The sequence below is a fragment of the Haliotis asinina genome, chromosome 8, assembly GCF_037392515.1.
Source record: "Haliotis asinina isolate JCU_RB_2024 chromosome 8, JCU_Hal_asi_v2, whole genome shotgun sequence".
Lineage (NCBI taxonomy): Eukaryota > Metazoa > Mollusca > Gastropoda > Lepetellida > Haliotidae > Haliotis > Haliotis asinina.
The window spans coordinates 64,317,684-64,330,956 of record NC_090287.1 but is presented as its reverse complement, the minus strand read 5'-3'; the positions used below and the strand labels follow the sequence as shown (position 1 = coordinate 64,330,956).

Genomic DNA, 13,273 nt, shown 5'->3' with positions numbered 1-13,273 from the left:
GCCGTGAGCATTCATATACAGGTTCTGTATTGTCTTCTACCCTGTAATGAACTGTAATGCCCTGTAATCCTACCTTGTAATCTTACACAACTCATATCATCATTGTTTTTTATATTATTGTCATGATATAGTCATCTGACTATAACTTTCTAGCGCCTAGCGTACCCGGTTATACGGGGTAATAATAGATTCTGATTAAGCAATCAATCACTGACTGTCTGGAGACTCTGCGCTATAGAAGATGACGTATTAGCAGTAGTGATTGTATATGTCTTGAATCGAACCTCGACGGAGTCGTGACACGCGAGCCACCGGGATCACTTGAATCTATTGCCACATACAGAACCTTCTTCGTATAACCCTGAGAAACGTATCAATAACTTCTTACGGTTGTGTTTGTGTCAGTACACCAAAATCGAAGTGACCCAAAGAATAGATTCAGGTTTTTGTACCCTTATGACCTAATGAAGTAATAATCCAAAGCCCGTTTCTTCCATTACAGGTGTTATCTGTACTTTTCCACAGGAGAAACACATACATCGTGCTTGGTAACAAGCTTACGAGGGGCTGCTTCACGCTCGTACATACCAGACCAACTATAATAACACGCTGCCTCCTTCTCAATCTCTTCTGGCAGTCACACGTGAGTGAACGTGCATGCATTCCCACTCGTTGCATGGGAGAACGCAGGTCTGACGACCCGTGGACGCTGAAAAAGCGTGGAGGATGTCGGTGCAATGTGGTTTTATAAACCATAATGAACGTAACACAAACTACTGGGGAAATGGTTATCGTGGATTAAAGCTGCGGTGTGTGTCTTTACGGAATATCAATCTGCATTAGCTAAGGATGTTAAATGTTTTTCGAGTGCCTATCTTGCATTTCGGTGAGCACCGAGGTTTGTTTTGGCATCACGGTGCGTTTTGGTATTAATAGCAGGTTTTTCTTCAGCTTCGTTGCAGCATGAAGACAGAGTAATCATATTCCAGATATATCATAACAGAAATGTTTTAAGAATGTTCAGCCAGTCGGGAAATATAGATAACTTTTGTCATTTCTTTAGAGTTTACAGTTTGGAGGATATACTAGAGCGTGCTAGACGGTGCTGTGCGAAGAGCATGGCTTAGGGTAGTGAAGAGTGTTGCCCAGATGCTGAAATCAAGATTCACCACGAGTGCTGTGTAGATGAGTCATTAACCTGCAGATCCCATAATCTCAGTCTGGCGACTGTATATACAAGTCTTCATCCTCTTGTTAGCATATACACGACTGGATGATGCATATCAGAAGCAACCAAACCCATCCCAATATCACAAGAAATGTGTGCTTAAAGCTAGAATTAGTGAATGAGTTTGGTTTTACGCCGCTGTTAGCAACATTCCAGCAATATCACAACGAGGGCCAGCCGAACGAGACTTCTCACATTGTACCCATGTAGGAATCGAACCTGGGTCTTCGGTATGAGGAGCGAACGTTTTAACCACAAGACTACTCATCGCACCATGAACAGTATGTATGTGTTCATGAATGGCTATCACCTAAAGATGATGCTGGCTGTCACGTGTCAAGTGTATCCTGCCGCGTCACAAACACATGCAAAGACGTGTCAATTTTTTACCTAAAATTGGCTCAACTGACAACAGGGCATTACATCAGACATCATTGTGCCACTGTTGCGTCAAATATGGAAGCGTCATTTTTGTCAAAAAGAATATTCGAAACAAAAACGTGGTTGTTGATTTGTATTTAAAAATTCCTTGAAGACGTAATAAAAAAATCTTGTGAAGGAGCCATATGATGTTGTTTGAAATCTTCCATGAACCAGCGTATGCTCGTTGAGACCTTAAATAGTCGTGAAATTTTATCACCCAATACTTAAACTAGTGGATGACTGCTCGAAGTAAGGGGCACGTTGAGGTGGTTACCTGTGCCTGCTGTCACAGAGCCATAAGCACCTCCAAACATTAGCGTCGGGTGCTATATATACTAACAGAATAAACGCACAAGTAGTATGTTTGCCTTCCGGAGTGATTTCTCAGTTTCAGAATTTGTGTCAATGTCTGTCGACTCTGAGAGCACACCATCTGTCTGGACTGCAGTGGCTCCCCTGTCCATGCACACAGCAACGTGACAGGTGCGTGTAAATTCTTCAACTCGGGTGCATCAACTTGATACTGAGAGAGGGAATCACATTTACTTGTTTTGGTTTCAGGTTCAGCGAGTATGGGGGATGCTTCCACGTGTTTCCACATCAACATCTCGAACTTCAGAAAAATAGTAAAAGATTCAGTTCTTGGTGGACATGTCACTCTTGATTTGGAATATTTAGTTTAAACCTATTGTCAGCATATTCTCTGTGACCCGTTTGTTTCCTGCAATGTGGCGTCAGGTGACAAACATTTTTTATGCAAATTGTGTCCGATGTGGGTGGGTGCCTCCATTAGAACTGAACATAATTAGTCGCAACATCTGGCGTCATCACTGCATGATTTCAATTCAAATAACTTTCACGGCTATTTTGCCTTTGACGGCCGGCGTCTAATCGAGCCTGGATGCTCTCTGGTGCTGACGTTTCATATTGACGTCAATTGCATTAATTTGAAGCTGCTAAAATAAACGGGGAGCGGTGGGGTAGCCACGTGGTTAAGGCGTCAAGCTGATGTTCAGCCAGAGTTCGATTCCACACATGGGTACAATGTGTGAAGCCCTTTTTTTTGTGTCCCCAGCCGTAGTAGTGCTGGAATATTACGAAGACCTATACTCACTCTTTGAAGGAAACACGCCAATAGTATATCTCACTTTGATATGGACACTTTCTCTGGCGAAGGTTTAGATGACATAGTGACCACATCCGGCAGAGTATGAAATTGTGTCTGCCCAGCGGCCCGCTGCTTGCTAGTTACATGGGGGGCTTACAACTTTATAACCAGCCCTGTGCTCCAATACATTTTCAGAGGGTATATATTTGACTATGTCATTGACTACGGGAATATTTCGAAAATTATTTACAACAATGGTAACTAGAAGATGTCTTATAGTTCATGATCAATCAACCTGTAACTTCCACATATCAGCCTACCCATTTATCTGGTCTAGAGAATGCTTTCAGCCAATGAATAATGCCGTTCTTTTCTGATGGCAGTGACACTACAAGTGACCACCAAGCCATTATTAAATTTGCTTTTTCACATGTTTACGTGTATCTGACTGCAAGTAATTCATGAAGTACTTAACAACATATCTCAATTTCCTATATTCAATTCAGGGCTGGTTACATGTTAACAGGGCCGGCAACATATTTTAGTTATCAGCCCGGTGGGCCTCCTGTCCTTTTGAAGGTGTTACATACACTGCATCAGGGCATGGAGTGCATATACACGTTGCGAGACACATTTCGATGTAGATTCTTACATCGTTATCAGGCTTTTGTCTTGATAATGGTGCAAGACTCTTTATCGAAACATCACTCAATGCAATAAACACGTTGTCATCCATAAAGTTGTAGGTTTAGTTTTTAACTCACCAACTTCTAGAATGCCAAACATTCAATTACACACCGTATGTTCTTTAAAGTTTCTACCCCAAGTACGTTCTTCTCAGATGTTGTTCCAAGTACGCACATGAATATGTGAGGTTTTATCACATATTTCGTCACAGACTATTTCTAGAATATCTATATGCGGTATATCACACATTTAGCCATTTTAGCACGATTACTAAGAACAGACCCAATACTTCATATATATATATATATATATATATATATATATATATATATATATATATATATATATATATATATATATATATATATATTTACCGTCGGCAACTGAGGTATATTCATTGCTGGTCTACCAGACTAAATGGCAAGCAATATAGCTACGACAATACAAAACTACTTAAATATCACTCATGTGGTGCAACATTGTAAAGTAATGGATAGATCATACTGTCGTGAGTTACTCAGCGTTCTTGAATGGTGATGCTTTCCCTACAAATTGCTCGTGGACATAATACCAATTCAAATTTATTGAGAAAACATAAAGCATTACCCCTGGTCAACTAGATTATGTTGGGTTTATATGGCAGGCCATTACGATGTGTATCATGCCTAGATGGTCACATCCAGTCGCCAATAACATCACGTCAAGATCACAATAGGTCGTGTTTAACAGCCGCCCTTCAGCGCGTAGCGGCACCTGGTCTAAACGGCGATAAACCTGTCCTCCTAATTATAAAATCGAAGTCCTTTCAAGGCATACCACAATATGCTATTTGTGCACAATGGGAATGAAAATAGCCCTCATTGTCTACAAGTGTTCTTCTTGGAACGGGCAATGAACATAACTCGCCATCAGTATGTTCTTCAAATGCTGAAAGCTTGTGATATCGACATGCTGCTACGAGATTCAGACCATTCGTGACGATGTTTGTCTCTTGTCAAACTCAACAACAGCCAGTGGCACACCGCGAGCGTGAGTGTTCCTAAACAGCTATGTCTATGGTGTAACGGGTTGTTCCCCTACTTTATCCAGAACATCCTCGTAGTGATATCGACATGCTGCTAGATTAGGAACATTCGTGATGACCTTTGTTATTTGTCAAACTCCACAATGGCAAACATCACAACGCGAGTTACGTCTGTGGTGTAACGGGTTGTTCCCCCACTTTATCCAGAACATCCTCGAAGTGTAACTATAAAAGGGACCAGGTAACAATATTTGAAATGATTATGAATATTGGATTGGACAAAGCGGAAACGGGTAAAAAATATGGTCAGCAATACCTTTACTACAGTGTGACGGGAGACAAAGCTACAAGCTATAACTAATCTCAAAACGGTTGCTGTAGCGATACGTTGCTTTTCTTCCAAATTCGTGGTATTTGTACATACATGGACATAAGTCGAGTATATTATGTCCATGGCAAACTGAAAAGCAGTGAAAAACACTGTGTCGTGTAAACAGTGCTTTTTAAAACCAGACGCGCGACGACCTGCAGTGCACTATGTCCGTGGTTAAAACCGATCTATTTGTACTCGCATACAGGCATCATCAATGTTTTATATAGGTTGAAATGCTAGCGACTTCATTACAGCGTTTCCTGATTAAATGCCATCAGTCTACAAAATGAATGTTAAATTTGTGGAAGTTGAAAATCAATGGTTGTTCTTGGACTATCTGTTTCAACCACAGTGTTCTGAAAGTTCGAGCTGCTAAATGTTCATGGTATTCATGTATGGACGTCATATGACCGATGGTACACAGCTCCAAGCTGCTCAGTGTCCTATAGTGTGCCGGTGGTGAAAAGAAGGCCAGTGGCAAAGTGTTCTGTAGAGCGTCAGTGGTATAAAGACCACTGTACAGGACACAGTTTCAATGCTGGCTTCCTTCATATCACAGGCAATGTTTTGCAAAGCAATGGCATCGACCGTATTTCTGACCCGTTTCCGCATTGTCCAATCTAATGTTACATAATCACTTCAAATATTGTTACCTGGTCCCTTTGATATTTACACTACGATTGTGTTCTGGATAAAGTGGGGGGGGGGGGGGGGGGGGGACAACCCGTTACACCATAGACACAGCTCGCGCTGTGATGCTGACTAGTGTCAATTTTTATAATTGACAAACATCATCATGAATGTTTTGAATCTAGCAGCATGTCGATATCAAGCTTTCAGTATTTGGAGAATAAACCATTTTCAGATTCAGGTTCAGGAGACCAACCAATGACAAAGTGTCCTGTAAGTACTATTGGTATAGAGTGCGAGTGAGCATGGTTTTATTCCGCTTTTAGCAACATTCCAGCAATATCAATATCACTGCGTGGGGACACCAGAAATGGGCTTCACACGATGTTCCTATGTGAGGAATCGACCCGGATCTTCTGTCTGACGTGCGTACATTTTGACCACCAAGCTACCAAACCACCCATGGTACAAAGAAGGCACGTCAAAGTCACTCACTGCGTAATCAGTGCCTGTGATATGTAGGAGACCAGCCAATGACAAAGCGTTCTGTAAGTACTATTGGTATACAGAAGGCCCGCAATATGTGTAGAGAGAGTAAAGTGCTTGCTGCGTATGGCAGAGTAACCAATAGCAATGTATCGAATACAGTAAATATGGTTATAGAGAAGGCTTGATGGTCCCTGCTTTGTGTAAACAGTGATACTCTGGCATTGTGTAAACAGAGCTTTTGGAAAAAAGAGGACGGCCTATGACATCGGGTCCCAACACTGAAGCCTTCCAGCAACATCTCTCTGAAACGGCTTTGTGACTATATACAGGCCGTTATGTAGCAGTGATAAAACTGACAGCCGCAAAATACAACATCGACTCACTGGCTAATATGCCCGTGCATTCAACTGCCATTGGCTAATGTGCCCGAATATGCCACAGCCATTGGCTAATATGCTCGAATATTCCACGGGTATTCAGTGTCAATGGCTATTGTGCCCAGTCTCATTGGTTACAACACAAACAGACCTGCAGACATTTCGGTCTTCGAAACAAAACAAAGATGTATTCACAGATTAAACTTTTATTCACAGTAAGAAAATCTCATCTCTTTCAGTCGCGTCCGTGCACTCGCCCTCCTCCTTCACTATACAGTATACAGTACCTAACTGTTTCCTGCCAATACAATAGACAGAACCTAGTTTGAACCATTTCAAATGGGACTCGCATCATGTTGTCCCAAACAGCACTCACAACCTCTCTCGCGATCCACTCTCTGAATGCACGTGCAAGACGTGAACATGGACATTGCACAACGTTGTACATATCCACAAAACCAAGTGTACAGACTCTCTCCAAAAATATCGACTCGTACAAGGACTACCATGAACAGTTGTATTCATAGTATTTATCAACACAAAAAAGTTTTAGTTACCATGGGAACGTTATCATTGGTTCCCTGGCAACCATTATAACATCATCAAGTGTCAACAAAACACCGGTGTTCTGTTGACGCCAAGAGGTAGTACGATGAGTGATGCATAAAAAAATCTGTCAAATAATTCTCAAGTACTCCCGTATACAGATAAGGCAAGTTACGTCCTTCTACATAGTGGACAAGGTTACACTGGAAGAAACATGAGGAAAATTGTGCAAGGGGAAGTGTGACTGAAACCTATGGAAGTGCTAGTTAAAAAATTTCACATGAACATTTCCAATAATCATACAGGTCAACAACAGCATCAACAGAATTAAACTGGCAGTTGATACACGGGACAGGGAAACAATATAGTTAAGCCAGGTCCATAAATGGGTACCCGGTTGTCAGGGGCAATTACAGCAAACTCTTTGGTCCACTGACCACACCCTCTAACACCATCAGTAAGTTGAATCATACATATGATGGGACTAACAATACGCTCTGAACCAAGAATCCTGCATGGCTAGGAATCAATAAAAGCATCTCACCAGGAAGTAATCACCTTCAAAATAACCCTCATAAAAAATCATAGTAGCACTGGCTGCCGATGTTATGTGATGAAAGTTAAAAAAAGAGGCATTGAGACCATCAATTTTTTTCACTTAAACACCGATCGACAGTGAACTGGCACTGCTAAATCGGAAAATACAAGGAGTAACTTCTGGCCCCTGGGCAACAAGAACTGGGCAGGAATAAATTAGTTTGAATGGCGTAAAAACATATATTGATTATGTGCTACCTCCAGGTTACTTGTCTTACCAGATCAAGTTTTCTTTCAATATAATTACCTATCTCTTGCCAGAGACCGACAGCTGTAAAGGTTCCCTTCCTTCATATTGATCAAGGAAACACTAATTCAATCACATTTCCTTCAAACTATATCCTATGTTCAAAATGCGCCTTAACTTAATTATCTAAGATGAAAACTAACAAGATGAAATCCAGCTTCTAAATTCAGAAACACAGAATAATTTCTCCTTGAATTTCGACTCGAGTTCCCTAAAAGCATGAATTATATAGCAGAATGTGCCTCAGCTTCCTTAGCCGGAAGGGAGTAAGTGGCTTGCCACACTGAGATCAAACATACCTGAGGACCGAGGTATCAAGAAAGATGAGGTCAGACATCAGTTCAGCAGCAAGATAAAGAGCCTGGAGGAAATTCAGAGGCTGAAGCCATTGTGGGACATAACCTCTTGGTGAATTCAGAGGCCAAGATGGGTCTTCAGGAAAGCTATGTAACATTAAATTGCCATAAAAGTAAATGCGCTCGCAGTAATATGATTCATCTTTCTCTGAAATGGCAATTATGTGTACCTGTCTCAAAAACATTTCATTCTGGGCTGGCCAATTCAACCATGGCCGAAAACAAGCCATGATGCCAGGGTCCACTCAAGACCTTTGACTTATATTTGGAATACTTTATCACAGCTTTAGTGAGGAACCTGAGGGAAGTCACTCTCTCATGAACTTGTAGTAGTAGCGCCACCTATGTCACACTGGACTATCACCGCCATTTGCTAGACATGTGACAGTCACGCGACTGAAAGTTACCACAGCACTTCCAAAATGCCATTAAAAGTTCAAGAAAATTTGCTAACAAATTGCCCTGAAATGATCCTAAGTCAAATTGAGCTCGTGAAAGCACATTTGGAAAGTTTGCTGGCATCATTCCTTCTTTAACAAAACACTGCCGCACTTCCATACGCTTCATCAAGACAAGAAAGAGATTAATAGTCAGATTTATCATAACAAAAATACTGACAGGTCGAACATATTCATGTCTTTCAGAAACAATTATGTGAAGTTTTTCATGTTATATTCAAAACATTGGTAGATAAACAAAATGTTTTCAGAAACTGCTCTTCTCAAACATGTCTATTTTAAAATATTAAATAAATATTTCGCAAGCACAACCTTATTGTTGTTGTGGAACACCGATCACATACTTTGTAAAATTGCTTGTTTATCTAAAGGAGCAGTTTCTGAATAAAACGATACTAGTTCATGTTAAATGCACTGAATGAGACACAAAGATTCCCCATAAATATCAAACGTTCAAATACACCATGTATTATCATTACACCCTTCAGAATAGTATTACACATATTGAGTAACTCTCCCAAGCAAAGGTCAAACTGCTCCACATCCCTGGACCTATTTCCAGTCTTGATCCAATCACCAGAAGCAGTGTGTCAAACCAAAACATTGCATTTGTGTGGTTTCTAGGTAATAATTAATAGCTAGCTTGATATGTATAACAAGATTCGAAATCTGCTGACAAGGTGGGATTTGAATGACTTCTGTCAACTCACTAAGACTGCAAATTGGCCCATGGGTAGTCCTTCTTTAAGATACATACTATTATATACTATTTTGAATACATTAGCACAATCTTAAAGTCTTAGTCAAGCCAATATGAGGACTGATCATGGTGTTAATGATACAACGTTGACCAACATGATTTCCTGGTGTGCAAACAGTGTAAGACAGTGCAAATCTGTAGAGGTAGGTCAGCTGCAGGGTGGCTCCACATAGGACGCCCAAGTTGTTCACGATCTTACAAATATAAAATATCTACATCCCCTGAAATTGAGGCTTTTTTCAAGGACAGGTCCGCCATGCTGCAAAATGCTTCATGTAACTCAAACAAAAGCAGTGAGTGTTTAATATGTCAGTGTCGTGACCATAAAATTGATTTGCTGGCAATAAAAACATGGGTTCTATTTAAAGGTTGTCTTGAAATTGATTCTGTCTGATCACATACGTCCAAATGCATCCGAGTGACGCACAAGGTGCATATTTCCTATAAACAATTTACATTAGATGTACCATAAATTGGACAGCTTGTCATGCTCAACAGAAGCTAATATGGAAATAGAGAAACAAATTTGCAGCATATGTGCCTATCATAACAGGATTTCAACACGTACATCTTCACTCCCACCCAAGCTTTACCAAAAAAATCTCAATAACAAATGTAAATTCTTTCATCAAAACAATTCATTACATAGTCTAATTTTACTGTATACATAAAAATATCATAACAGTATTTTCCAAAATGCATATTCACATATCCTAAAAAGACTCCACAGCTGAAGCATAGATCACTGGATCACTACATACTACAACTGTACAAATACACCATGATGGTTTAAATGGCAAGAGGCTGAGTAGAGAATCAAAGGAAGGCTGGTTCATCCTAAATTATAAGTTAGTAAATTCAAATAATTTTTGACATGACCATAGATCATAAAGGTTAATATTGAAAAAAATATTAAATTACTTCACTTTATTACCAAAATTTTCTTACCATGGAGAGTGTAATAAGAATGGTTCTAGCACAAATATAGTGAAAATCTTGAAGTATAGTTGTTAAAATAACATTTTGTCAATTCACCCCAATCATTCCCCCAACAAAAAGATGAAAATCAACTTCACTGATTGCTAATTCAATTACCAAACAAAGAATTCATTATTGTTCTATAAATTAATCAAAATTATATCAAACATACATAGCCAATTGATCACTGTCAAACATTCTATGTAAGTAAATACAAAGTAGCTGATCCAGAGGCTATGACAACAGCAAACCAATGGAATCAATTCTGGCTATACACTGAATGTGGTAATAAAACTGTAGTTAAACAATGTTTTACTCAACAGCTGTGGTCCTATACATAATGAAGCCCTTCAATAGCTTCAATGCCATTTATGTAGTGCAAGCTGCCATTCTGCCAAGCAACAAAGTGTAGTGGAAGTAAGAATCCAGTTGAATCTTCAACGTACTAACATGACACATGGTAGGTAAACAGCTGCCAGGAAGAACGTCTCTGTACACAGAAGAGCACAAGTACATTGTTGTTCATGTAGCTGCTGCTGCTGCTGCTGCTGTAGCTGTTGTAGTGATGATGAGGATGCTGTTACTGCTGCAGCTGCAACATTACATGTTCAGACTGACCTATTGCTGCAGTATGCTGTATGGTAAAGGTGTGATGCATCATGGCACATCTACTGGAGGAACGTGTATTGCTTGCCAGTACATTAGTCTTGCAAAACAAAGCCATATGTTAGGAACTTTTCGATAAATATTCATCAAAGGTTCACCTTCTACTGATGATACAAAGTTGATGAAACAACGATAAGATCTGCACAATCTGGTTTTGTTCTGACATCCATAAGCAGCTTGGTCAAGTGTGAACCATTCAAGAATTAGCACATTCCTCTTCTAGATCATATCCTTGGCAGTTTCTGAACCATGGTCACCGACTCCAATGTCTTTGCCCTGTCCAACTCTACTTCACATACCAGCCACATCTTGCCTTCAGTGGCTGTATCCATTGTCCTCCAGACATGTCATGGCAATGAGTGGGCCGTCTAGCCGCCAACCACAGGTATTGTCACTTCGCCAGTGAGCATAAACAAGACGCTAACAAAGAAGCATTCCTCAGCTTCAAAATATCAAGCATGCAAATTTTTGAAAATAGGGAAAATTGAACAACAATGTCTGTAAAAAAAATTAGCCTGTACACATCTTTAGTAATGATGACAAAATATATATATGTCTGCCTGCATGAAAAGGAGATGAGTGTTGAAGCAAGCAAGCTTGTCAGTCTGCCATGCGTGTGTGTGTCAGTATCACTGGGCTATCTATCTACCTGCTCCACAGCAGCTACTTCTAGCATTAAATATATAATCTATCATGTAAACAGTCTTCATTAGATAAAAAAATCACAATATTGATTGACTTATGATAAATGGCTGACTGAATGCTGAACAAGACGTGCACTACACTCCTAATGAGACAACAGCTTCAAGGTAAACTGAATGAATGCAGTAGGCAGGTGCTTGTACCTGCAGTATAAGTTAATGGTATAGATGTAAGTCCTAGTTGCCATAGGCTTCGTCTGTGCGTACATACATGCGTAGATCTCCATTAAGCACTGTGGGCCTTTGTATACAATCCGCCTCCAACTAATGGGACTCACTCCCTCAACACAAAGTCATCAGTTTTCTCAGAACACAATACTCCAATGTTGGTAGTCTTCAGCACCTCTGTGGACCTCCCCATAATCTAGAAGCTTTGTCAGCAGATAAGGGGAGATAATCAGTTCAGTCCCCTAGGGGTCACTTCTTTGGCCATAAAGAAGAACAGTGGCATATCTGAAGCTCATAGTTACAAATTTACTTGATACTGGTAGTTTCTTCAGTATGCACATGATGGTTCTTCCACTGGCGTCAGGGGAGACAACCCACTGCTGATAGATCGGAAAGAGAAGACAGCAGGGTCTGATAAACACTTCGGTCCTCTACTATTTCCATTGATCGTCTGAAACAAAGAAACATATTCATCAACAGATGTAAAATACAGCAGTGCTAAAGGCGAGAGCGAAAACAAAACCATACTAAAATAATAAACATCGAAAAGCCATGACATGCTGACATTGAAGTTCTGTGATAAATACTGTATCCCCAATTTAGATAAAATTCAGTTTTAGAACTTTAAAACCCAGTTCAGTAATGGAAAATTTGATTTAGGTGACACACAAAAATCAAGAGCAAAGTATATTGTTTGATAACTGCTGATCCCTATTTTGTTCACACTATATAACCTGAACATAATGGATTACTATCTGGCCATGTGATAAAAGCAATATACACCATCACACAATACCAAGATTCTTATCAAACTTCAATTTCATCCCCTTTCAGTCACAGCGCAAGTTCCCTGACAACTGGTGGGGTTATCTGTGCCGAAGGACATATCACATTACTACTGGCCATCACAATATAGAAAACAATTTCAAGCCATTTGGTTGAAAAAATAACTGTTTCATTAATGGCTTAGAAAGTCTGATATACAGACAAACGCTATCCATTTTCCTACAGTATTGATAGCAACAAGCTTCAATCTCACAAAGCTGGCACTTGGCCAACTATTATAAAAAGTGAGCTGATATGCTGCCTAAGAGAAGAGAGCGAGAGGTGATGTATTTATCCTTCATCTTCCACTGTTGGTAAAAACCCACAGTGTAGCATCCATGTATTTTGGCAAAGAACCTATACATAGAAACTTTTCATTGTATAGCCGTGAGAACCCAGAGCCATGCCAGTAAATCTCTTCTACTGCTTGGTGGCTTTTGGCGCCATCTGGCAACTGAAGAGGTAATGCTGCCAAAAATCTGTCTTTTACGTGCATCCTGGAGCTGCTTCCTTGTGAAGACTGCATGCCCATCAAATCAATTTACATCATTCTTGGAAGCTGCAGAGCCATTGGAAATTTGTTTTTGATTTTTTCCAGTTTTGTAATTCGGATGCTATTTTACAAATGTGAC

At 40.0% G+C, this 13,273-nt stretch overlaps 1 protein-coding gene across 2 annotated transcripts in view; it reads right to left on the bottom strand.

Moving 5' to 3' along the window:
* Window positions 1-6,529: 6,529 nt before the first annotated feature.
* Window positions 6,530-13,273, bottom strand: part of LOC137293683 (uncharacterized) — a 60,073-nt gene continuing 53,329 nt past the window's right edge. For both annotated transcript variants that reach the window (XM_067824381.1, XM_067824382.1), the window contains exon 5: window positions 6,530-12,267. In XM_067824381.1, coding sequence (XP_067680482.1) covers window positions 12,145-12,267 — 123 coding nt within the window. In that variant the 3' untranslated portion in view covers window positions 6,530-12,144. The remainder of the gene's footprint in view (window positions 12,268-13,273) is intronic.